Genomic DNA, 25,075 nt, shown 5'->3' with positions numbered 1-25,075 from the left:
GACAGGCAGGGATGCATGCAGGCAGAACACTGTATACATAATTAATAAATCTTTGAATAAAAAGAAAAAAAGAAAGGCCTCCATGAGATCAGGTTGTAGGCAGCCATATAAGCACTTGATGGGAGAGGCTCAGCCCATTGTGGGTGGTACCCACCCTGGGCTGGTGGTCCTGGGTTCTTAAAAACAAAAACAAACAAACAAAAAAAGCAAACTGAACAAGCCAGATGGAGCAAGCCAGTAAGCATCAGCCTTCCATGGCCTCTGTATCAGCTCCTGCCTCAGGTCTCCATTTTGTTTGAGTTCCTGTCCTGACTTCCTCCAGTAAATGACTAGAGATTGTGGAATCTTAAGTCAGATAAACCCTTTCCTCCCCAGCTCGCTTTTGCTCTTGCGGTTCATCATTGTAATAGACAAGTCTCTTGTCTCCTCTGCCTTTAGTGCCCACAGCAGAGCTGGGCCCAGTCACTGCTCTTGGCACCAGCACACTCACGTATCTTTTACTTGATCCTTCAACTTTCCTCTGGTTTTGGTGACCTTTGCCCTGGCTTCAGGGAATCACCTTCTAAATGAACTTCCTACACCGAAGCCTAGGAGAGTCCAGTGTGCCATCGCTTGCTTTCAGAGTCATCAAACTCTGTGACCTCCGACGCGGTTGGCCTGTTTCCCTAGCTTTGTCTCTTATCGCTGCCCTCTCGCCTCCTTGTTCTTCTCTCCAGCCTTTCACTGTGGTGAACTTCCCTAACACCTTTCTGCCCAGATCTTCTTGTGGTTGACCCTACTGCAGGTGCCTAGCTACATTGTACTAATTCTTACTTCCATGGTGGCAGAGCTGAGGGAGCAGGTTGCAGGCAAGTGGACCAGGAGCTGAGAGCTTACATCTGGAACCACAAACAAAAACCAAGTGTGCTCACCCAAAATGGGGCAAGTCTTTTGAAACCTCACAGCCCACCCGCCTGACATACTTTCTCTAACAAAGCCACACTACCTAAACTTTCCTAAACAGCCACCAATTTGAGACCAAGTAGTCCAGTATCCTAGACCATTGGGCATAGACATCTCCTTCAGCTATTACAAATGGTAAGATACCATATCTGGATCTGCATGCACATTAAAACCCACTTCCTAGCCGGGCGGTGGTGGCGTATGCCTTTAATCCCAGCACTCGGGAGGCAGAGGCAGGCGGATCTCTGTGAGTTTGAGACCAGCCTGGTCTACAGAGCTAGTTCCAGGACAGGCTCCAAAGCCACAGAGAAACCTGTCTCGAAAAACCAAAAAACAAAAACAAAACAAAACAAAAAAAACCCCACTTCCTGTGGTATACTAGCTCAATATAGCCACATAATTAATTGATTATTTAATTGATTCTTTGAAGTTTCATACATATGTACAATGTATCTTGGTCCTATTCATTCCCAACTCTCCCATGGACCTTCCCAATATATGTTCCTCCCACCTTCATCATCTCCCCTTCTTCCTTTTCTTCCTCCTTTCCCTTGTCTTTTTATAACTCCTTACTAGCGCTTTCTACCTTATTCTGTACTTGTGGATATCACCAAAGATTTCCGCCAACAACAAAAGTTCTGTTGGCCGGTACTGGCCTAGATAGAATAAACCTGAGGGAGTTTCCTTTGGGCCAAGTTAGTTTGTTAGTGGTATAGTCGGACAGCAGACCTGGCTCTTTGTACTCCACCAGGTGGCCTGGTTAGGTTTCTGTTGCTGTGATAAACACCAGGACCAGCTGCTGTGGAAAAGGCTTATTTCTTCTCTCACCTCTCAGGTCACACTTCATCACTGAAGGAAGTCAGGGCAGATCCTGGAGGCAGGAGCTGAAGCAGAGGCCAGAGAGGAGGCTTGCCCCTGTGGCTTGCTCAGCTCGGCCTGCTTTTTTATACAGCCCAGACCAGCTGCTCGGGATGCCTGCAGTGAGCTGGGCCCACTAGCCTCCATCACTAATCAAGACAGTGGCCCACAGACTTACCTGCAGGCCAGTCTAATGGGGCCTTTTCTCAGTTGAGGTTCCTTCTTTCCAGACGCATCTGGATTTGTGTCAGGAAAAAACTAGAAGTGCACCAGGTTCCCACTGCAGCTGGGAAGTTTAGTGGCTTAGATTGGACTGACTTGCCGTGTTTTAAAATAAGGGCTTCTTTAGATGGTATAATATTTTGTAAAAATTGAAACCAACATTGGTTAGGTTCAGAATGAAAAAAAATTAATTTTTATTTTTATTTGTGAGTGCATTCATATATGCTTGTCGCATGTGCACATGTGTGCCCCCAGAGGCCAGAAAATGACATTGTGTCCCCTGGAGCTGGGTTGCAGGCAACTCGAGCTGCCTGCATGGGTGTGGGACTGAATGTGTTCTCTGCAGGAGCATGCAGTGCTCTTAGCACAGCTACCTCTGCAGCCCTGGATGAAAACATTTTCAAGAAATGGTGTTCTGCCTGTCACTTGGAATAAGCATGCTATTTCTTTTTCCTCTCTTTCAGAATGAAAAGAAAGTTTTACTCCTGGGAAGAATGCATGAACCTTCGGGAAGTTAAGGTATTTATGAATTTACCAGGGGATAATTCTGTTTGGCTGCTTAGCATAGCTGTATTCATGGCTAGATTTAGAGTTGCGGTAGTCATTCCATTTGCATTTTTTCGCTAATGCTATGAAAGAGAAAGGATATGTTACAGCTGGTATCCGAAAGTGGAAAATTACTGCATTACTTAATGAATATATTATTACTAGAATACTTTTGTCATTGCTGGATTTCTTCAACCAGTATCTTTCAGTAAGTGTTGATTTGGTGGACTGTTGCCTTCATAGGTGTCATTCCTATCCACTGAGGCACAGGAAGCTCCATCTCCCTGTAGCTTGTTTTTCCTGGATACAAAGCAGCACCTCTTGCGTTTCCTTGCACTCTGTTACAGTGTGTGATGGAATCCTTTGCCTAACATAAGCGCTTTGACTGCATTGCATAGTGTGTGTCTTCACTGGTTTTGTTCCTTTCTTTCCTTTCTTTTTTCCAGACGAAGTGTGCCTATGTAGCCCAGGTTGGCCTTGAGCTAGAAATCCTCCTTAGCTCTGTAGCTTCCCAGCTGCTCTGACGTACAGGCTCCACCATGCCTGGGGTTTTTTGTTTTCCTGTCCAGTGCTGGTGTGCAATCCCAGGACCTCGTGCCTACTTGGCAGGTGCTCTAGAGCAGAGGTCCAACCCAGCCCTTCACCTTTGCTCTTGTTCCCTCTTCTTTCTCTCCTCCCTTTCTCCTCTGCATTCTGCTTTAGTCCTCCTGTAGCATCTCCCCAAGTAGACTGACCAGTAGGCTTTTCCGTGTGCGCTGGAGGGGGTTCATCCATTGTTAGGCCTCTCACTCAGCGCTGTTTGAAAAGCCCCGTAGGATTTGAAACCAACCCTTTAGTACATGAATAGGGCTTCCAGTCTAGAGCAGGGACACACATACTTTGTTCATAAAGGGCAAGGTCATAACTCTTTTAGACTCCAGAAGCCAAAGGATATTGTTTGTGTATGTAACAAGTGGAAAATACTCTGTCAGGTATGGTGGTGCATGACTTTGATACCAGCACTTAGGAAGCCGAGGCAGGTGGCTCTCGGAGTTCAAGGCCAGCTTGGTCTTTGTAGTGAGCTGCAGGCCAGTCAAACCTACATGGTAAGACCTTGTTTAAAAAAAAAAAAAAAAAGTAGAAGAAGAGCAGCCAGGCATGGTGGCACACAGTTTTAATCTCAGCACTCGGTAGGCAAAGGCACAGTATACTAGTATGGCAGCAAGAGTGATGCCATTGTTCTGTATCAAATCTGTATCAGGAGGAGGAGCAATGAATGCTGGTATTAGCTTGCCTTTTCTCTCCCTTCTCTTTTTGTTGATACAAAATCTCATGTAATCAGGTTGGCCTCAAGTCCACTATGTAGTCATGACTGGCCATGAACTCCTGATTCTTTTGCCTTCAGCTCCCAAATACTGGCATTATAGGTGTCCATCATCAAGCCTGCCTTCCTTTTTTCCCTTTTTATTCTATTCAGGACCCCAAGCCTGGTGTTGCCCACACTCAGAGTAGGGTTTCCTTTCCAAGCTAAATGTTTCTGGAAACTCCTTAAAGTGATGCCCTAGAGGTGTGTCTCCTAAGTGATTGTAAGTCCCATCAAGTTGATAGTGAGGATTAACTATCACGTGCTTTTGTCTCTACCTTACCTTTGACCTTTAATATGTCTTTTTTATTTGTTACATTCATTATTTGTTTGATTTTTAGACAGGGTCTCACTGTGTAATTCCGACTGGCCTTGGTCTTAGAGAGATCCACCTGCCTCTGTCAATCAAGTGCTATATGATCAAAGGCGTACAACACATACCACCAAGCCAAGCCATGTATTACATGCATTTTAAATTCATATGCTATGCTCCCAGCTAAGCTACTGGCCTCTGAGAATCAGACACTGCCTTACACCAGGCTTATCCTTAGGGTATAATACATTATAGTTTTAACAGGGAGGAAAGTGTTGACCAGTCCCTGAAGGGGTCAGAATTGATACTATTGATTCATCTGTGGCATATGTCACTGTGGGAACTATTGGTTCATTTTAGGTCACTACTGATGCTTATCTGCTCTTACACAAATGGTTTGTCTCTGCTCCTTCAGGGACTTTTCTATGACCATATAAGATGTTTCTTTCTGGAAATCTTTGTAAAGGGAATACTGTAAAATTCTATGAACTCTACAGATTAGATGGACAGAAAATTTTTCTTGCTCAATACCCTCGCTAAAATTGGAGCTCGAAGCTGCTCCTAGGCCTGGGCCTGTCAGTCATGTTTCAGACAGACCACAGTCTGAGGGCCGAACCTGGTCTTTATCCACTATCTGTGTTTCCTCTCTTTTCTGAGCTATGTGGATCGAGGTCTGATATTTGGATCCTTTGGGATTTGGATGGTCACTTTAACTCTTCCTTCTGCACACATTCTGTTTGTTTTATTAAAAGATGTTCTTTTTAATGAAAAGTGTAGTAATCGGAGCAGCGGGCTACGTTCCTGGCACCCGGCCGCCCATACGGCTAGCTTTACCCGAAATAATTACACGGAAACTGTATTCTTTTAAACACTGCCTGGCCCATTAGTTCCAGCCTCTTATTGGCTAGCTCTTACATATTGATCTAACCCATTTCTAATAATCTGTGTAGCCCATGAGGTGGCTTACCAGGGAAGATCTTAACCTGCAGCTGTGTCGGGTGGGAGAGTCATGGTGACTGCCCTGACTCACCTTCTTTCTCCCAGCATTCTGTTCTGTCTACTCCACCTACCTAATTTTCTGTCCTATCAGAGGCCAAGCAGTTTCTTTATTACTTAACCAATGAAACAACAGATAGAAAGATGACCCTCCTCCATCAGAAAAGATAGAGAACCTTCTGTAATTTGTCATTATTGACTTCATTGCCCTGTAGGGGCAAAGACTTTTTAAGGTTCAAATCTGATCATCTGGGTAGCCCTCCCAAAGACTGGGTGTCTCTGGATTCTGATTGCTGGTCACTAACAGGGCAGCGTTTTTGTTCATCATTAGCAGGTGGTGTTTATGGAAAGTCGTATGTGCAGGGCTACGCTCAAATGGCTTTAGAAAACTACATGTGTAAGAGGAGAAATCAGAAGCTCGTGTATCATCTTCTGAATCATGTCCATGTTCTTCCGCTGCTGCCTTGACTCTCTCACCTTCATTGCCCTTAGACCTTTCACTCAGTATTTCCTTAACGATGTCTTCATCCCCTCCCTCACGTCTCTACCCTACCCCTGCCCCAGTAATTAGAACTCACATTTGCAGGCAATGTTTTGTGAAGCCATAAGAGCTCAAATAAAAGGATAACAAAGATTTATTAGGGGACATTTACAAATACCAACAAGGTAGAGAACCACCACAGTCTTCCATTCTGCCCTGGGGTCAATGGATGCAGCAATCCAGTCTCCAGCCAACACACAAGAGAGCGAGACAGCCCCCTCCTCTTCCTTATAAGAGATGGTATCCATACACAGAAGCCGCACCCTAAGACCGATGCCCCAAAACTATTGGCGGAATGAATTCCCACAACACACATTGTAAGAAGGAGCGTTTTGTCTCAGGCACTCGAAGAGTCTGAAGAAAGTCTAGAGAATCAGGCTATCAGCCTCAGGCCTTTGAGGAGTTTCCTGTTGACCCTGTCTGCAGGCTGCTGTCTGGCGACCTCACCCTTAACCGGCTGCCTTCTCCAGCGCTGGAAGATTTAAAGCCATGTCTTTCTTTATTGGTTCCCCTCTAGCCACTTGCACAGCCTGAATTCCATGATCTGGAGGGAGGGAGCCTAAAATAGCCTGGGCCCATTGCCACAAAAATAGTCCTGCCCTACTGCTCCGGGCTGGGCGCAGCCAGGAATACCAGCTAGTGATCATATGCCTACCCTCTAGTCAATTCGTCAAAGTCATGTTTCTAGATAAGGTTATGTTGACTTCAGAGAAGTACTGACTACTAAGTTGTCAATCAGATGTAATTCATGTTTGCGTTCTCAAATAGAAATCCCTTTTGAATTGTGCTTAGGGTGGCTTTCCCTGTTAGAGACACTTGTTTTCTGATTTTGTTTTTTTTCTCTTTCTCGCCTTGTTTCAGTCTTTAAAGAAGCTCAATCATGCCAACATTGTGAAGTTGAAAGAAGTCATCAGGGAAAACGATCATCTCTATTTCATCTTCGAGTACATGAAGGAAAACCTTTACCAGCTCATTAAAGAACGGTGTGCCTCAGTCATGACCTTAGTTTTTAACCAAGTGTCTTTGAGATTTATTTTTATTCTTTTTAATTATACGTGTAGGGGTGCATATGTGTATGAGTGCCCACCATGGCCAGAAGTGCCAGCTCCCCACTAGTGCTGGAGTTACAGCAAGCCACTCCAATGTGGGCGCTGGGAATTGAACTCTCAAGGGTCCTCTGTGAGAGCGATATGTGTCTTAACCTCTGAGCTGTCTTTCCAGCCTCGTATTCAGAACATTCTTATGAATTAATATTGCAAAGGCGATGTATTTTTTGCTTCACTTACTTCAGTTTTCTAGATCTTTCTGTAGTCCTTTAACAGTCATGCCTCTGGATTTCATGACCATCTGTAGGTGAAAGATCCAACCACATTCCTGTGCCCGGGAGCCTTGAGACAACTCCCAGGAAGCAGCTTGCAATGCAGAAATTCATTTTGTATTGTTGTTGTTGTTTTGTTTTGTTTTGAGAAAGTTTCCTTCTTAGGCTGGCCTGAAACTCAAGATTCTTCTATGTGAACCTTCTGAGTTCTGAGATTATAGGTGTGGCCACCATGCCTAGCTTATTTTTAGACACAGTGTTACAGGTTTCTTATTTATTATTGTAAAAAGTTTATTCTTTTTTATAATAGAGCTTAATAGAATTGCTGTTTATTACTTAGCTTCACTGTATCAAAAAGAGATTATTTTTCTCTGCTGTTTATCATCAAAGGATCTGGTAGAAATTTCTTAATTTCATACTATATAATAGATTCCTTTTACTATAGAAACTCAGCTTTTTAACTTTGTTTTATTCTGGCCCATACAGAAATAAGTTGTTTCCAGAGTCTGCTATACGGAATATAATGTATCAGATATTGCAAGGACTGGCTTTCATTCATAAACACGGTAAGTTATTTGCAATATTGTGCTTCTGAATAGCAGTGAAATATCAGGTAGATAACACAGGAAGTATTAATGGCTGTAGAGCTAACAAGCTGACAATGGCTTTCAGAGGATGTTCCCTCGGGACTTTGATTTCTGAATTTGCCTGTGTGTGTGTGTGTTCTTCAGTTTTAGCACTGAGCTTGTTAGTTTTAGATAGATCTAGGAATTATTTCCCACCATTTTCTGATGTATCAACAAGAGACCTCAGATCAGAATTCTGAGGTAGTCATGTGTTGTGTGTAGCCCATACTAGACCCCAGATCAGGATTCTGAGGTAGTCATATGTTGTGCGTAGCCCACAGTAGACCCCAGATCAGAATTCTCAGGTAGTCATGTGTGTGGTGTGTAGACCTCAGATCAGGATACTGAGGTAGTCATGTGTTGTGTGTAGCCCACAGTAGACCTCAGATCAGGATTCTCAGGTAGTCATATGTGTGGTTCGTAGACCTCAGATCAGGATTCTGAGGTAGTCATGTGTGGTGCGTAGCCCACAGTAGACCCCAGATCAGAATTTTCAGGTAGTCATGTGTGGTGCGTAGCCCACAGTAGACCGCAGATCAGAATTCTCAGGTAGTCATATGTGTGGTGTGTAGCCCATACTAGACCCCAGATCAGAATTCTGAGGTGGTCATGTGTGGTGCGTAGCCCACAGTAGACCCCAGATCAGAATTCTGAGGTGGTCATGTGTGGTGTGTAGCCCACACTAGCATCTCTGCACTGTGCTGCTCACTTTTCTATATCATTTATATTCCAGAGTGTCCTAGAATTTTATACAATATAGAAAAGCTAAATAAATTAAAACTTAGCAAACTGAAGAAGAGGCAAAGGCAAAACAAGGCAGGTAGACAAAACCTCTCTTTCTTCCCTTCTTTTTTTGTTTTCTTTTTCTTCTTTTCCTTTCTTTTGCTTTTTTTGGGGGGGGGTTCTTTTTCTTTCATTTTTTAGAGGAATCAAACATTTATTCTGGCTCACGGTTTAAGAGGGGAGATGGCTGAGTGTGGTGGCACAGTCCTTCTATCCCAGCACTCGAGGCAAAGGCAGGCAGAGCTCTGTGAGTTTGAGACCAGCCTGGTCTACATAGCAAGTTTGAGGCCAGCCAAGGTTACATAATAAGACCCTGCCTAAGGAAAAATGAAAAGAAAGGATATAGTCCACTATGGTGGGAATGGTGGTAGGAATGGGAGGTGATCAGTCATATTATACCCAATTCTCTTTTTTTTTACTTATTATTTTAAAATAATATTCTTTCCCCTCCCCCAAGTCCTTCTATATCCTCCTCACCTCCCTTACCCACCCAGTTTCATGTTCTTTCTCAAAAAAAAAGTCAATTATTACTAAATTACAACCAAAAAAAAAAAAGCACACAAAAAAATGTGGAATCTGTTTTGTCTACCTGCACCTCAGCAATAGGCTGGAGTTGGAGTGTGGTTGATATATCTCATATCACTCCACTGGAGAAAATTGATTTTCTCTTACTCAGTGAGTGTCATGTAGCTCCTTGATTAGGACTGGGACTTTGTGTCCACTTCTGCCCAGATATTGTCTGTCATGAATTTGTACAGGTCTTCTGTGTGTTGTCACAGTCTCTGTGAGTTGAAATGGTGTGTGTCAGCCCTGTTGTAACTGAGGATGCTGTTTCTTTAGAGTCATCCCCACCTCTTGCTCTCACAATCCTTCTGCCTTCTCTCTGCGTAGACCCCTGAGCCTTGAGGAGAAGGGTTTGATAAAGACATCCCATTCAGGGATGAGTGCTCCAAGGTCTCCCATTGTCTGTACATTGTCCAGTTGTGGGTCTCTGTGTTAGTTGCCATCTATTGCAAGAAGAAGCATTTCCAATACGGGGTAACCACACACTGATTATGAACATACAGCAATATGTCATTACAAGTTGTTTTATTGCTGTAGTAGTAGAGTCTCCTCTTGGGCCCATGACCTATCTAGTCTTAGTTTCTTGGCCTCATTGGTGGTATCAAGTGTGGCTTCCATCTCATGGAACAGGCCTAAAATCTCATTTTTTTTAAACAGTGGTTGGTTGTTCCCAATACCTGTATGCCACTATTGCACCAGTATATTTTGATGGCAGGTCATGGTTGTAAGTTGCAGGGTTGAAGCTTCTAGTTGACACTAGCCTGATTTCTCCATGTTTGATGGCATAAGTAAATGGTGACTTCAGCAATAGGGTCTTATACTCTGATTATGGAGGCTAACCAATAGCATTCATAATAGCCTATAATGTTTGGAGGATTTGTCCAGTATGCCAGCAAATTTTATTTCAGTAGAAGAAGCAGACAACAGATTTGTTTCTGAGCTTGTTATACAATGGCAAATGTGAAATATAATCAGTTAGAACATGTGTAGTTTTTGATTTAAAACTTGACTAGTTACCAAAAGCAAAACTACTATTTTTTAAATTACGACCTTCATTTTACATTTATTTATCTAATTTGTGCATGCATGCGTGTGTGTGTTTGTGTGTACATATGCACATACATGTGTCACAGCATGGGTACAGAGGACAGCTTGCAGGAGCCTTGCAATAAATCCTCTTCCTTCCACCCTCACATGGGTTTTGAACTCACGTCATCAGGCTTGGAAGCGAGTATTTTCACCTGCTGAGCCATCTTACTGGGCCCAGAATTCTTCTTGATACCCTGGCCAGGAAAGCACTTTCTCGTGGACCCTTTGCAGGGGACAGTGTGCCACTTGATTTTTATACAAACACGTGGCAGGCTGCATAGACCAGTTTTGTTTGATAGCCTTCACTGTAGGCCAGTTTTCTCACCTGATCAGAAAAAGCAATTCTGCCCTGCCCCAGTGTGGCTCATTTCAGGGATGGTGTGGGTATTCCACAGAGAGATTTAGAATGTCCAAAGGGAAGCATACTGTATGCCCTTCAGGAAACTCTCCGTTTGTGTTTTCTCTCTTAGCTGAGCTTGTGAAAAGTTAAGCAACAGTGAATAGAGGCAGTAATCTCCCTGGAACCTCGCTGGTTCTAACCACTGCAGATCAGATGAGGCTGGATTGAAAACTTTCCCATGAATACGTAGCCAAGACGTGGCCATCTGTGGGAGAAGACAGAAGTGCTCCGAGAAGGTCATTTGAGGTCATCTTAGCATGTAGACACAGGAAGAAGCCCTGTGTCTACATGCTAAGACTCATTCTCCGTCTATGGATGCTGCCACTGTAAACATTACACAAACAAATGGATTCATTACTCAGTAAGGAGACTGGGTTGAACCTTTTTGGCAATTTCTAGATTTAGTGTAAATATCTTCTCTCTCTCTCTCTTTTTTTTTTAAATTTTTATGGTTTTCTTTGAGACAAGGTTTCTCTGTAGCTTTGGGGCCTGTCCTGGAACTCGCTTTGTAGACCAGGCTGGCCTCAAACACGCAGAGATCTGCCTACCTCTGCCTCCCAAGTGCCGGGATTAAAGGCACCCGGCTGGTATAATTATCTTGAGCTAACAATTTAGCACCCCTCAAGAGTCCTTTGGAGCTCTGTACCGCCATTACTTTCAGGCCTTACACACTGAGAGTGTGTGTGCAAACACTGCCGAGGAAGATTCAGCTGTGGAGGCATCAGACTGCGCTCACATCAGCTGTACGCCCAGTTCTGATTATAGCTAACTTCATCTATTACCTTTCTCATTTCCTCATCAACTTCACAGGTAGAAAGAACAGATAGTAGGGCTGGAGAGATGGCTCAGTGATTAAGAGCATTGCCTGCTCTTCCAAAGGTCCTGAGTTCAATTCCCGGCAACCACATGGTGGCTCACAACCATCTGGAATGAGGTCTGGTACCCTCTTCTGGCCTGCAGACATACACACAGACAGAATATTGTATACATAATAAATAAATAAATATTTTTTAAAAAAAGAACAGATAGTAACTATGGCTTTCAAAGAAGAGGCAACTGCATCTCTGAGAGGCTTAAAGCTCTGCAGAGATCTCACTGCAGCCTTGGCAGGGGAGTCTGTTGGGGAGGCTTAGAAGAACATAGTAACAACGGTGGTAATGGAGTAGACACTAAATTCTGAAGTCCTGGCTCCTTTTGTTTGTTTGTTACATTATTTTTATATATAAACAAGGGTCTGGGAACAGAGAGAGAGAGATGCTCAGTGGGTAAGAGCACTTACCACCAAGCCTGGCAAAACGAGTTCATTTTCAATGGAGTGAGTTGCCCTCTGACCTCCACACACATGCCCTGGTAACACTTGTACACATACACAACTAATAAATCAATCTGATTTTGTTTTTAACTTAGAGGGTTTGTGTGTTGATGACTTTGGTTAGTTATGAGCACGTGTACCCCTCTCCTGTCGTGACAAAAGGACCATCTGACACACTTCATAGAGCTGTCTAGTGGTTCCAGCCCTTCCCCATCGCTCATTCTCACAGTGAGAAGGTACAGTCTGCCCCTGGGGAGTCTACTCCTCGGAGAGAGAAAACAGCACAGCATGTAGTTGCTATGGCCATATTTCATGTCACTGAGTATTTTACCCCCATGGGGCAAGAGCACATGGCCATACTCGATACTGTCTGAACAATGCCAAAGCACATGTCCTTGCAGGAATATAATACAAATTTTGTATCTCCTCCTGACCTTACCCTTACAACTTTCCAGAGCCCACTTCCCCATCAGGTGCTGAAAATGCATTTAGTGGTTTAGAGGGTGGTGTTTTGCCCTGGAGGGGATGCTGTGTCTCCGAGCCTCCCCTCCCCCCCCCCCCCACGTCTTAAGCGTGTGACCTTGGCACAGCCCTTCTCTATTCGCCTGCTGCTGCTCCTGTGGCCTACTTTTTCTCTCAGTGTGAGCACTATAGGTTTAGATTCAAGGAAGGGCAGAAGGGAAAGAGGGTGAATATTATCTGAAATCACTTTTACAACAGGAAGAGGTGCTACATAAATTCATATTTAGTTACTCTTTAATCATTTCCTCTTATTTAATCAGAATCATCAGTAATAAAATATGGACAAGGGAAAGTCTTCCTTGAGGCTTCCTTGGTTTTCCTTTCTTCCTTGAAGTTATTCATGAAAATCTTGTGTAAGGATGAAAGAGGAAATTCTCCTGTTGCTGGGCAGGCAGGTGGAATCCTGGACTTCAAGGAAGGGTCTTTCTTCTGTGTTCGGAAGGCATTTGAACAGGAAGGTTCTCATTGTGGCAGAACTCTGCTGTCGCGTGATGTCTAGTGGCACGGCTAGGAGGCAGAAGGGGGCTTATGGGCCACAGTGCACACCTCAGCAGAGCACAGATCCAGGCAGGAATTGGAGCAGAGCTCTAGTGCCACCTCCTCCCAAGTGGCACTTGTCACCAGCCTCACAAGCCTTAATTCTTATCTATAAAAAATGATAGTGCATACACAAACCCACGTTGACAGTTTGGGGGAGGTTGCCAGAGAGAACTTTCTGTTAGCCATTCGCATGACGGGCTCTTGCAAGGGGCTCATGTGTGGACACCGCCCTCTAAAAGCTTCATCCTGCAAAATAAGCCTGTGAGCTATGCTAGGCTCTGTTTCACCCATGAGGAAACTCAGGCACCAGAGGGTTAAATGGCTAGGCGTTCTTGCTGGTCTACACAGTCACATCCTAAGCTGCATTGTCTCTTTAAGTGGAAATAGTCATGTTTCACTGAGGAATAAGTGAAGAATTTGATTCCTCATTCCCCTTTTGATTAATGGGCATGTTCTCTGCGAAACTAGAATTAAGACGAGTAGACCATGAGGGAAAGGATGAAGCCTTCTGTCGGGGGAGGGTGCTGGGTGCACAGAAGAGCATGGCTCACAGTGGATGCAGAAAAGGTGAGGCGTGTTCAAGTGATGCCTGTGGGAGCCTCAGTGCGATAGGACGAACTGCACTGGAGAAGATGGGAGCTGGTGTAGGTGTTCTAGACGGAGTGAGTTGCTATGGGTGGAGGATGTTTGAGAACAAATGAGTCACTGTAAGAGAACTGCCACATAAGTTTATAAATAATAATTACGCCCAATTAGAGGAGGAAGGGAAATTCTACTAGGAGACTCGGTGTTGATCTGGACTTGAGAGGATCAAAGCCACAGAGGTTTAGGTGTGGGAGCCGAGAGGGAGGGGGTACTAGTGCCTGGCACCGTTGGGCTGTGACACATTTTTTGGTGGGATTGTGAGCCGTTCTTTGCCCCCTGTCCATGGTTGGGTTTTCCTATCTGTTTGGGAAGAAAATGATGCCTGCCATTTCTTCTTTCACTGGAGAGTTTTTAGAGTGCTTGAATTTTTAGGTAGAGAAATTGTCTCACAGTTTTCAAGGGTCCTAGGTATGTTGACAAAAGATGATTCTAATAATTGCATAATTCTTAATTCGTTTCCAAGATGGGTACATACAGTCAGGCCTTCTGAGAGCTGGCAGGTGTTTGCAAGAGTAAAGGTTCCCAACACAGTGACTCAGTTATACCAAGACTTAGAACAGACATCACTCATCTGGTGGGCAGACAATTTGTCTTATTGGGCTGATAATAAACCATCTGGATTTTGCTATGTCAGTCAGATTTTTTTTCTTTTATTGAAAAGGCCATTCTTGACTAATACTGAATCACTCTTAAGTTTCATGAGCTAAGAACCTCAAGTTTGGTTCTTATAATTATTTGTATTTGGTTTACTACAAAGCTGGTTAGAATTCTTGAAACTGGTCTATGGAAGGCCATCGGGTCTGTGTCAGGACAGTGGCAGAATAAAGATAAAGCCCTGAAATCTAAGTGAATCTCAGCGCACGAACTGATACCTACAAATCCATGTACGCTGTAAAGCAGACAACCCGCTGTGCTTGTCTCTTGTCTAATCCAGACCTGACTCTGATCCCAGTTTCTTGAGATGTGCAAAACAGGTGGCCCTGTGTTGTGAAGGGAGTACTTCTTACTCTTGCCTGTGTTCCCCTTGAATGTCTGAGATCATTTTTGTGCCTTAGTCTTCACGTAGGCATGGAGTTCAGCTAAGCCAGCCGCTTGGTCTGCAGACCCATCATTATGCCATGCAACTGTGCGTTTGGGAATTGACCTGATGCTAAGCCCAGTTGTCTCCCAGATAACAAGCACAGAGGAGTGCCCTTTTATTACACCATTGCTTCTTTCCATCATTCATTGCATATTCTGCACTTTGACATGTAAATACATCACAATTACTTTCTGCTAGAGCGGACGCAAGCTTGGAAAACAGCCGTGGCTAGTTGTTTAGTGCTACAGGAATGCCCTTTGTCATGGACATCCAACAGTGAGCCCTCGTTGTGCCCACCCTGCTTCTGAGCCATTGCACTTGTCACTCAGTTCTCAGTTGAGTCTTTTAGGACTTTCTCTCTTCCATCCTTCTCACTGCTCTGATCCACACTCTCTTGACCCTGCATATTTGGTCACTGTGAAGTTCCTCCACTCTTCCTCAGTTCAGTCTTCAGTCATATGTTGTGAGACTGCCATGCTTTTTCTCACAGGTGAGGCATCCAGAAATGTAAAAGGCCTTGACTGTTAAGTGCTTCCCTCTACTCAGGGAAAATGGTGACCAAATCTGTAAACAGTAGACCTCTACACGCAATCGGGGGAAAGGCCTGTTCTCCCTGTGAAGGAAAGACCAAGAACCATGACAGTTAGGTGACTTTGAATCCACAGAGCCCAGTTCACTACTTGTTATGGCCTCCAAATACTTCTTTGACAGAGTGGAAGAATGCAAGAATGGCAGCATGTGAAATGTTTGTTCATTTGTTTAGTTTTGGTTTTTTGATAACAAGGGTTTCTCTGTATAGCCCTGTCTGTCCTGGAACTAACTGTGTAGACCAGACTGGCCTGAGTTCTGGGATTAAAGCCGTGTGCCATGACTATCCACCTATGAAGTGGTTTCTTAGACAAAGGACAACTCAATAAACCTTGGAGAATGGTTAAGATTGGGATTGATATAGATAAAAAGGAACAAGGGCACATTATTAAGGGGGTAAACATTGGCAGAGTTCTCCTGTCCTGACCATCTGCTCCCAAATAAATAACCAGGCCGCTTCCCAAATAAAATAAACTTAATATTAATTATAAATGCTCAGGCTTCTTACTAGCTAACTCTTACATTTAAATTAACCCATATTTCTTATCTATGCTTTGCCGTGTGATTTGTGGCTTGTTATCTCATTTCTTTTTTTTAAAGTTATTTATTTATTTATTTATTATGTATACAGTATTCCTTCCATGTCTGCCTGCATGCCAGAAGAGGGCACCAGATCTCATTATAGATGGCTGTGAGCCACCATGTGGTTGCTGGGAATTGAACTCAGGACCTCTGGAAGAGCAGGCAATGCTCTTAACCTCTGAGCCATCTCTCCAGCCCCACTGTTATCTCATTTCTACGTGTCCTTCTTCCTCGGCTGGCTATCATCTCCTCTGACTCCACCCTTGTTCTCCCATCATCCTCCTAATCTCCTGGTTTGGTTGTCCTGCCTATAATTCCTGCTTGGCTCCTGGCCAATCAGCTTTTATTAAACCAATCCAAGTGACAAATCTTTTCAGTATATAAAAGGATTATTCCTCAGCAGATAAATACAGTAAACTTAAGGAGAATGACGAATTTCACCTGAGTGAAACACACTCTATATAACTGGTAATCAGTATTGGGAACTATGCTTTGCAGTATGGGTGACTGAACCTATCATGGTTAGTCAAATCCTTTACCACAGAGTTCTCTCCTCAGTTAGAAAGTACATTTATCTCTTTAGGTAGAAATAAAAGAGATCAGAGATCAGATTTGTTAAATTACTTAAAGAGGCTATTGCAAAGGTGTGTGTGTGTGTCTGTGTGTGTATTGGGGGGAGACAGTGTTTAAATTACTAGAATGTGTAGAGTCCAGAGAAGCTGGAGGAAGGAGACTATGAAAAAGCAATGGTGCAGTCCCAGGCAGGAAGAGGAGCTTGGAAGGCGGAATGAAAGGCCAGGAGGTATTCTAAAAGAAATGCAGGGCCGTCCCATCACTATCAAAGGAACAGATTCAACAGAACTACCGGATACTCGGTGATAGTATTAGAGTTTGAGAAGGAGAGATTGTTTTTGTGTAGTTTTGGACAAGCTGATGCAGGGATGAAAATGGTGACATCCAGTCAGGATCCTAGTAAGGATACAGCTTTCAAGGATGGTACAGGATATAACATTAGAGATGATAACGCATAACTAATAACACTGTCAATAGCATCAACTAAGTTGTCTTTTCCATGCAAGTGTTCCGGTAAGAGGGAGAAGCTCCCTGAGTGATGTTTGTGGGTGGTACCTCAGGGAGGAGGTGGTTTGGGTTTGCTAGTCACTGGATGTTGTGTGTGCCTGGTAGACTCTCACATTAAATAGCGTCCTTGTGGCATCTCCACAGCACCACTGAGGCTGAGACTTTTCATTCAGTCAGCCATCTTTGCTCCTCACGATGTGAGCTACACATTGGGCAAATTAGTAAATCCTCTTAAACAGTGTCACAGCCATATTAGAATCATAGGTCTGAGTAGACCATACCCATCAATCCTCTCTCTTTTTCTCCCCCCCGCCCCCCGTGTGTGTGTGTGTGTGTGTGTGTGTGTGTGTGTGTGTGTTGTGGTTTTTCAAGACCAGGTTTTCTCTTGACTGTCCTGAAACTCACTATGTAGACCAGGCTGGCCTCAAACTCACAGAGATCCACCTGCCTGTACCTCCCAAATACTGGAATTAAAGGTGGGTTCCTCCTCACCTGGCTAATCCTTTGTCTCTTATTTTTTTTTATTTTATATGTGTGTGTGTGTGTGTGTGTGTATTTGTTGTTGTTAGAGTATACATTTAATGCCAATAAAATTTATTGTCTTTTTAAATGTTTTTATTCTCAACTTATTTCAGCTCACTTGATAGGAATAAATTTTTCCCGCTGAGATAGTTAGGTTTGCGGTTTTCTCAGGCCACAAGTCTTAGTACTTAAAAGGACTTCACTGTAAGCAAGATGTATAAAGATCAACTTGGGGTTGTATAAGGAAATGACCAAAACCCTGCAAGAAGTCTGAAGGCCTGGTCTTTTGTTACAAATGTCAAATGTTAGAGTTGTTTATTACAGATGTTGTCAGATGTTAGAGCTGTAGAGTGCGGTACAGAAAGGAGCATACATTTGGATTTCTTCCCTGTCTCTGCAGGCTTCTTCCACCGGGACCTAAAGCCTGAGAACCTCCTCTGCATGGGACCAGAACTTGTAAAAATTGCAGACTTTGGATTGGCCCGAGAAATCCGATCAAGACCTCCGTACACAGACTATGTGTCTACTAGATGGTAAATGCTTTTTCTCTCAAAATTACTTAAATATACTTCTTTCAAAAGATACAGTTTATATATAAGGCCAGGTGTGGTGACACACACTTCTTAATCCCATCACTCAGGAGGCAAGTGGTTCTTTGTGAGCCTGGTCTATAGTGTGAGTTCCAGGCTGGCCAGGGTTACATAGTGAAACCCTGTCTCAAAAACAAAACAACAGAAACGAGAAAACTTTATGCTGAGGACAGTATTAATCATAAGCATTAACTTCTCACTAAAAAGACACAAATAGTTCAAACACTGCAGGTATTTTGTTACTGAATGAAGATATAAGCTTGTGTTCAAAGCAATTTTAAAAGGAAAGCCAACATGCTGTCCACAGTCTAAATAATTTTTAAAGTTTTTAGATTTATTTTATGTGTATGAGTGTTTTGCCTGCATATATGTGTGTACACGTACCATGTGTGTGCCTGGTGCCTGAGCAGGTCAGATCCTCTGGAACTAGAATTACAGATGGTTGTGAGCTGTCATGTAGGTGCTGGGAATTGAACCCGGTTCCTCTGCAAAAGCAACCTGTGCTCTTAATGGCCAAGCCAATTCTCCAGCCCTTGTCTAAATAATTTTTGTATGAAAGTTTTTCTGAGAGTATTTTCCCCACAACCTTCTTCCATGCTCTCTCTTTTTTTCCCCACCCAATTCCGTCCTGTGTTTCTGAAGATGCAGAGGGAATTCCTGCATGCAAGAGAAGTAGCTGAACACTAGAGTTTGTCTGTTCTCAGAGAGGACCCAAGTGCAGTCCCCCTCCCTCATCAGGTGGCTTTTAACCAGCCATTTGTAACCCCAGCTGGAGGGACCCAACACCTCCTGTCTCCTGTGCACACACCCACGCTCAGAATTCTTTAAAGGCATTGGAAGAGAAGGGGGAAGAGACTCCTGTAGACACATGCTTAGTAGACAAACTCGGGAGAATCGAGGCTAGCCTTTTAAAGCTGTGGGCTGCAGTCCTGCATGTGGTCAGGTAACCGAATGTGAGGTTGTGAAAAATCGGGCAATGGTGAAAGGCTTCTGAGTGTACAACTGAGAACTAACTCACAATCAACTGTGTAATGATTCAGAATTTCTGGCTGTGACCCCAGGTTGCATGCAGGACTTCACTGCTGCTTTGGCTCCGAACACATGGCGTGTGTGCTCTTCAGTGTGTATGCTGCCCGCCACACAATGCCAATGAGGCTGCCCAAAGCCTTGCAGCTCAGATTCAAGACTATCGTATGTTATAACTGCAGTGATGTGGATGGATTTTTTGCTCTTGTAGAATAACGTAATAGTTTAGCCGTAGAAAACAAAGACTTTTAATATTTTTCTACCATTCCCAGTATCTCTTTGGATTGGATTGTGTTAGAGAGTTTGACTTTTAAAATTGGTGTTTGATTTGGTAGTTGAGTTTCATGTAAAGGAAGTCAGGGCTGAAGAGATGGCTCAGTGGTTAAAAGCACTGGCTGTTCTTCCAGAGGTCCTGAGTTCAATTCCCAGCAACCACATGGTGGCTCACAGCCATCTGTAATGAGATCTGGCACTCTTTTCTGACATGTGACATTCATGGAAGCAGAATGTTTTATACATAATAAATAAATAAATAAATAAATAAATTTTTTTTTGAAGAGGAAGACATTAGATGGGGTTGAGACTATGGCTCAGCGAATAGAGTACCCACCAACCATGCATCGAGTCCTGGATCAACCCTCAGCACCTCATTCAACCAGCTGTGCTGGCTCATGCCTGTAATCCCAGCACCGGGAGATGGGGGCAGGAGGAGCAGAAGTCCAAGGTCACCCTTGGCTACAGAGTGATAATGGCCAGCCTGGGCTACCTAACACTCTGTCTCGCCACATGTGATGGTGCACGCGCCATTAGTCCCAGCACTCGGAAGGCAGAGGCAGGCAGATATCTGAGTTCAAGGCCAGCCTGGACTATATAGAAAGTTCCAGGACAGCCAGGCTACATAGAGAAACCCTGTCTTGGAAAAAAAAAATCATTCGGTAAATTTTGCTTTCATCTTTAATAAATAGTAAAATTAAGTGTATACTACAGAATTGATTAAAATGAATGTAGTTTCTTAAATTTTTATGCCTATTTAATATACCTATATACCTGAGGAGGTATAAAATTTCTCATGAAATAGAGTCAGAAACGGAACAGGTTCAGAAGGCTTAGAGTAGATCCCAATGTCTTTTATTTCTCTTCTGTCCTTCCTTCCTCCCTCTCTCTCTTGCACGTGTGTATAGAGGATATGTATTGTATGCGTGTATATAGTACATACAAGTGACTGTGTAGGTGCCCACACCCATGGAGAGGCTAGAGGAGGACACTGAGTGTCTTCCTCTGTCACTGTCAGCCTTATTTCCCTGAGACAGGGTCTCTCAGTGAAAAGCTCACCTTTTTGGCTAGGCTGGGTAGCCAGTAAGTGCATGAAATCCCCTGCCTCTGCTCCTGAATGCTGGAGTAACAGGCACATGAAGCCATGGCTGACTTTTTACTTGGGTGCTAGGGATTTGAACTCAGGTCCTCATACTTGGCATGCAAGTATCTGAGCTATCTCCACAACCCTAAAACTATTATTTTTTTATTATTGGCCATAACAGTTGTCAAGTCCTTGTAAGCCCATGTATCACACTGGATTTAGGAAAATATATATACTTTAATTAAGGGTTACTTGTAAATGAATTTACCTTCTGACCAGTAGTCGCAATAGCCAGCTGTTGACTTTTCTTTTCAGGTATAGGGCTCCAGAAGTACTCCTGAGGTCTACCAACTACAGCTCCCCCATTGATGTCTGGGCAGTGGGCTGCATCATGGCAGAGGTGTACACCCTCCGGCCTCTTTTCCCTGGGGCCAGTGAAATTGACACGATTTTCAAAATTTGCCAAGTGTTGGGAACACCGAAGAAGGTAATGCCATTGACCATGAGCCATAGGCAGCAGCTTCCTGCTCTGCCTCTCCACAGTGCTGCAGCACCAACGCTGGAGACTGCTCTAGAGTCTCTCTCTTGACCTTGACCATGCTCCTCTGCCCAGGTCCCCTAGCAAAGCCAGCTTCTCCCCTTTGTTCTGCTTACAGCTGCGGTGTTTGTCGTGGATCTCTCTACTTCCTCTGGATATCATCTCACCCCTTTACAGAATTTCTCCATTCATATGCGCACGAAGGCATCTGCACCCCTGCTTCTCTCTCTCCTATACAGCTGTTCAGATCCTTAACACTGTTTGGGGCCTTTCTTCTTGCTCCATCGCCTCTGACTGAAATCCCTTGAAGCTCAGGGCTTACCATTTAACTTGCTTCCTTTCTTCATGTGGTCTCATCATGGTCCTTAGAGGGCCAATCTTGAGACTGAGTTCATATCGCTGTGGAGTTTGTTGGGTTTGAGTTTGGATTTGTGTTTTTGAGACCAGGTCTCACCATGTAGCCCAGGCTGGCCTGGACTCCACAGAGGTCCGCCTGCCTCTGCCTCTGCCGGGAGTAAAGGCATGCGCCGCCATGCTCAGCTGAGGCTGTTTTTGTCTCTGCAGAATTGGGGCTGGAACTGTGGGCATCATTGCTTGCCCTCCCCCCCCCATCTTCCAGGCTTTTCCCTCCAGCTTATCTTTCAGTCAGTCTGTAACTAAATTTTCCTTCCTGGTTACAGTCTGGTCCTTGCTTGAAAGTATTCACTCATTGCTCAGCCCCTCAACGCTTTGCTTCATTGCAGTGCCCAGCCTGGCTCTGTACCCTGGGATGTCCCCATTTCTGTCTCTCGCCTGAATGAATGTCTCTTTAGTGACCGTCAAGACCCCTTCTTCCTCCACAGGACGCAGTGGCACTCCTCTCCACTGCTTCTCCAGTCTCTGCTGTATAATAATAATAGATTCATCTTGTCTCTATCTCCCCGGCCCCTGTACTATTGCTCTTATGAATTCGATCTTTATTTTCTCTCTCTCTCTCTCTCTCTCTCTCTCTCTCTCTCTCTCTCTCTCTCTCTTTCTTTCTCTCTCTCTCTCTCCTCTACCCCATTTTTTCTTTGTGTGTGTCTGTGTGTGTGTGCGTGTGTATCTGTGTGTGGTGCTAGGTATCCTAGGTATCAAATCTAGGGCCTGAAACATGCTAGAAAAAGTTTATTTTTTTAAAATTGTTTGTATAGGTCATTACTGCCATTAAGCCTTTTAACAATAAGGCTTTCCAAGTCCTCTGCTGGCTTCCTTCCTCTTTGTATCCATATCTACCCCTCTGGTGGCCTTTGTCATTTTTCATTACTGTATTTTAAAATAAATGTCCTATTTTTTGTCTTTTAAGGTCAGTGACATTTTTAAGAGAAGGGTTTATATTGAATTATTTCAGGATACTCAGCATTCACCCAAGAACTGTCTGAGTGGAATGTGTACATGGTGCCTGCTGGCTCCAGGGAGGGGTCAAAATTCTATCAGGGTATGCCTTACAAAGCAATAGTGTTAGGACTGGAGGAGCCTCGCGCCTCGCAGTTCAGATTTCCCAGCGTTCACTCCAGCCTCCAGGGCCCCAGATGTGGAACATGAGAACCGGGGTGTGGAGAGGGCAGCTGTGTCTCTGCTAGTCCTCTCAGCGTAAATATTTAGTCCTTGGCGATACAGGAACATATGGAGTTTCCCAGATCTGCCGGGCCAGGAATAGGTATTTTGCTTTACTTCATTTTATTTGGTCTTCCTCCTCAAAGATACCATGCTAGCAATTTCCAAAACTCGTGTGTCAGGGCGCACAGCAGAGAAAATACTATGGACTTCAATCCCCTGTCCTCCCGAGGTGGACAGTCTCCTGTAAAGGTTGTAAAACAAGCTGAGCTGGTGGCGAGTCACTGTCTTTCCCGCTGTCTCTCAGATTTCATGCTCTGTAGTCTGTGTTAGGGGAGCTGGGCCTCATCATCTACACCTGCCCAGTGGAGTCACGCGACCATCACCTCTGGTTCCGGGCACTCGTGAAGACTCCTAACCCCAGTCACGGCACCAGCTCAGAAGCGTTTCCTGTCTTTTCCTGCAGACTGACTGGCCTGAAGGCTACCAGCTGTCAAGTGCTATGAATTTCCTCTGGCCCCAGTGCGTACCCAATAACTTAAAGACTCTGATTCCAAATGCTAGCAGTGAAGCCATTCAGCTCCTCAGAGACCTGCTGCAGTGGGATCCCAAGAAACGACCGACCGCTAGTCAGGTTTGCCTGGTTTTGTTCTGTTTGAAGTGTTTCCTAGGAAAGCTATGCCTAACACTGGGTATTTCAGTGAATTGCATGGCAAGATTTCATTTGGTAACATGACTGAAAATATTGGGGGAATTTAAAGTAATCTGAAACTTGTTGGGCATAATTAAAATAGTTAAGATTAAACAGTCTTATTTGCTTTGAACATTAATATTGGTATCTGGTTATATATATTCTACAAACAAAAATAAATATAAAATTGTCAGCAGGGCACGGTGGCACACACCTTTAGTCCCAGTACTCAGGAACCAGAAACAGGCACATTTCTGAGTTCAAGGCCAGTTTGGTCAACAGGGGATTTCCAGGACAGCCAGGGCTACACAGAGAAACTCTGTCTCAAAACAGAAAAAAATAACAAATAAAGAAAATAAACATAAAACTGTCAAGGAATAAAGAATGGCTAAGAAAAGAAGTATGTATGTGTCTGTCTGTCTTCGGAGGTATTTTAAAAGTGTTCTCTATGAGTTCAGATTGTTCAGTATTTTGGTGACAAGCCAGCACTGACTGTTGAAATGTAGCTTATCAAACCAGCTCCCTCGTGTACAGACAGCAAAGACAGAGCGGCCGACAGACACAGCCAGGCTACACAGTAATTACAGCTGGCATTTTCATGTACTCTGTACATGCCATGGTATGTTTTATGTGATTTCAACCTAATGACGATTCTATGCAGTAAATATTTTTGTTTTCTGTAGGTAAGAAAATTAAATCTTAGAAAGTGAGAATGACTTTCCCTAATCACTTATTCAGTAACTGGTACAGATAGTGCAGCTGCCTAGAATCCAGGTGGTGGGGCTTCCAAATGCCTTCCCACCTGCTTTCCCCGGAGCCACACTGCTAAATTATGAAATGTACCCAAAAGAGCCAAGGCAGCCCTTGTCCCTCACCTGCCGCCTGCAAGCCTGGTTTTTACATTAGTTCTGTTTGAGCCTTTGTCGGCTTGGCTCGTGAACAATTAATCACATTGCTCAGAGCATCAAATAAATGACCAGCTCTGACCAGAGAAGATGATCTATAAGCCTTTATCTAGAAGCGGCAGAGCTGTCGGGAAGAAAGTGCCAGGGTGGAGGTAGAATCTCTGGTAGCTGGAGAGGTGACAGCTGGGGATAGTTAAATGGGTGGAAAGTTCTTTCTCAACATCCCAAAGAGGCAGCCACACCTGGTGCCAGCAGCCTCTGGCTGGTCAGACACAGTTAAAAAGGCCATGCACTTCTGATGGTAAAATTCACAAATGGTTTTAGGGCAGCAAGGAAAATTTCTGATGAGCCACTTTATTTCCTATAGGATACCTATAAAATATTAAGTTAAACAAATACAACAAAACTCATATAACTAAAACCAATGGATGAAATGGTATCAGAAAAGCTAAAAATGCCCCCAAATCAGATCAGACTTTCAAAAATGCCAGGGGCTGCAAAGAATTCTTTCTAGTTACGTGCCATAGTCCAGGCCTCTGAGCTGCATTTACACACACTAATTATAGATGTTTATGATGCAGACTCATTAAGAAAATGCTGTTATTTTCAGTGCTTCCATCAGCAAATTCGGGGAATACATATAGAATTTCATAAAGAATTGTAAGTTTTTGCACTTTAAGGTTTATGCATTGGTTAACCAGAAACTCAGTTATCGATCAACTGGCCGCCAACCCATGTCTTCTGGGAAGGCCTGCACTCTTGGTGCAGCCTGGGTATGGCAGAGATACCTCCTGCCTGCTTTGCTGTTCTTGTTGTTGGTTAGTTGGTTTTGAGACAAAATCTTATATATATAATTGTCGATTGCCTTGACGGGTTACCTCGTCTGGGGTTAGTAACCGTCTGGCAGTTCAGTTATTCCAGGGTCCCGGAGAGGCACTATCTGTAAGATAAATGGGCTAGGAGAGAAGAAGGAGGCCATGC

General features: G+C 43.9%; 1 protein-coding gene across 5 annotated transcripts in view; it reads left to right on the top strand.

Annotated features, from left to right (window-relative positions):
• Ick (intestinal cell kinase) overlaps positions 1-25,075 on the top strand; it is a 62,632-nt gene that overhangs the window by 24,802 nt on the left and 12,755 nt on the right. For all 5 annotated transcript variants that reach the window (XM_026778971.1, XM_013346410.2, XM_026778970.1 and 2 more), the window contains 6 exons: positions 2,487-2,541; positions 6,622-6,743; positions 7,565-7,644; positions 17,813-17,945; positions 20,701-20,872; positions 22,965-23,132. In XM_026778971.1, the coding sequence (XP_026634772.1) occupies positions 2,487-2,541; positions 6,622-6,743; positions 7,565-7,644; positions 17,813-17,945; positions 20,701-20,872; positions 22,965-23,132 (730 nt within the window). The remainder of the gene's footprint in view (positions 1-2,486; positions 2,542-6,621; positions 6,744-7,564; positions 7,645-17,812; positions 17,946-20,700; positions 20,873-22,964; positions 23,133-25,075) is intronic.

Source organism: Microtus ochrogaster, chromosome 5 (genome assembly GCF_000317375.1).
Source record: "Microtus ochrogaster isolate Prairie Vole_2 chromosome 5, MicOch1.0, whole genome shotgun sequence".
NCBI lineage: Eukaryota > Metazoa > Chordata > Mammalia > Rodentia > Cricetidae > Microtus > Microtus ochrogaster.
This window is presented reverse-complemented; position numbering and strand designations above follow the sequence as displayed.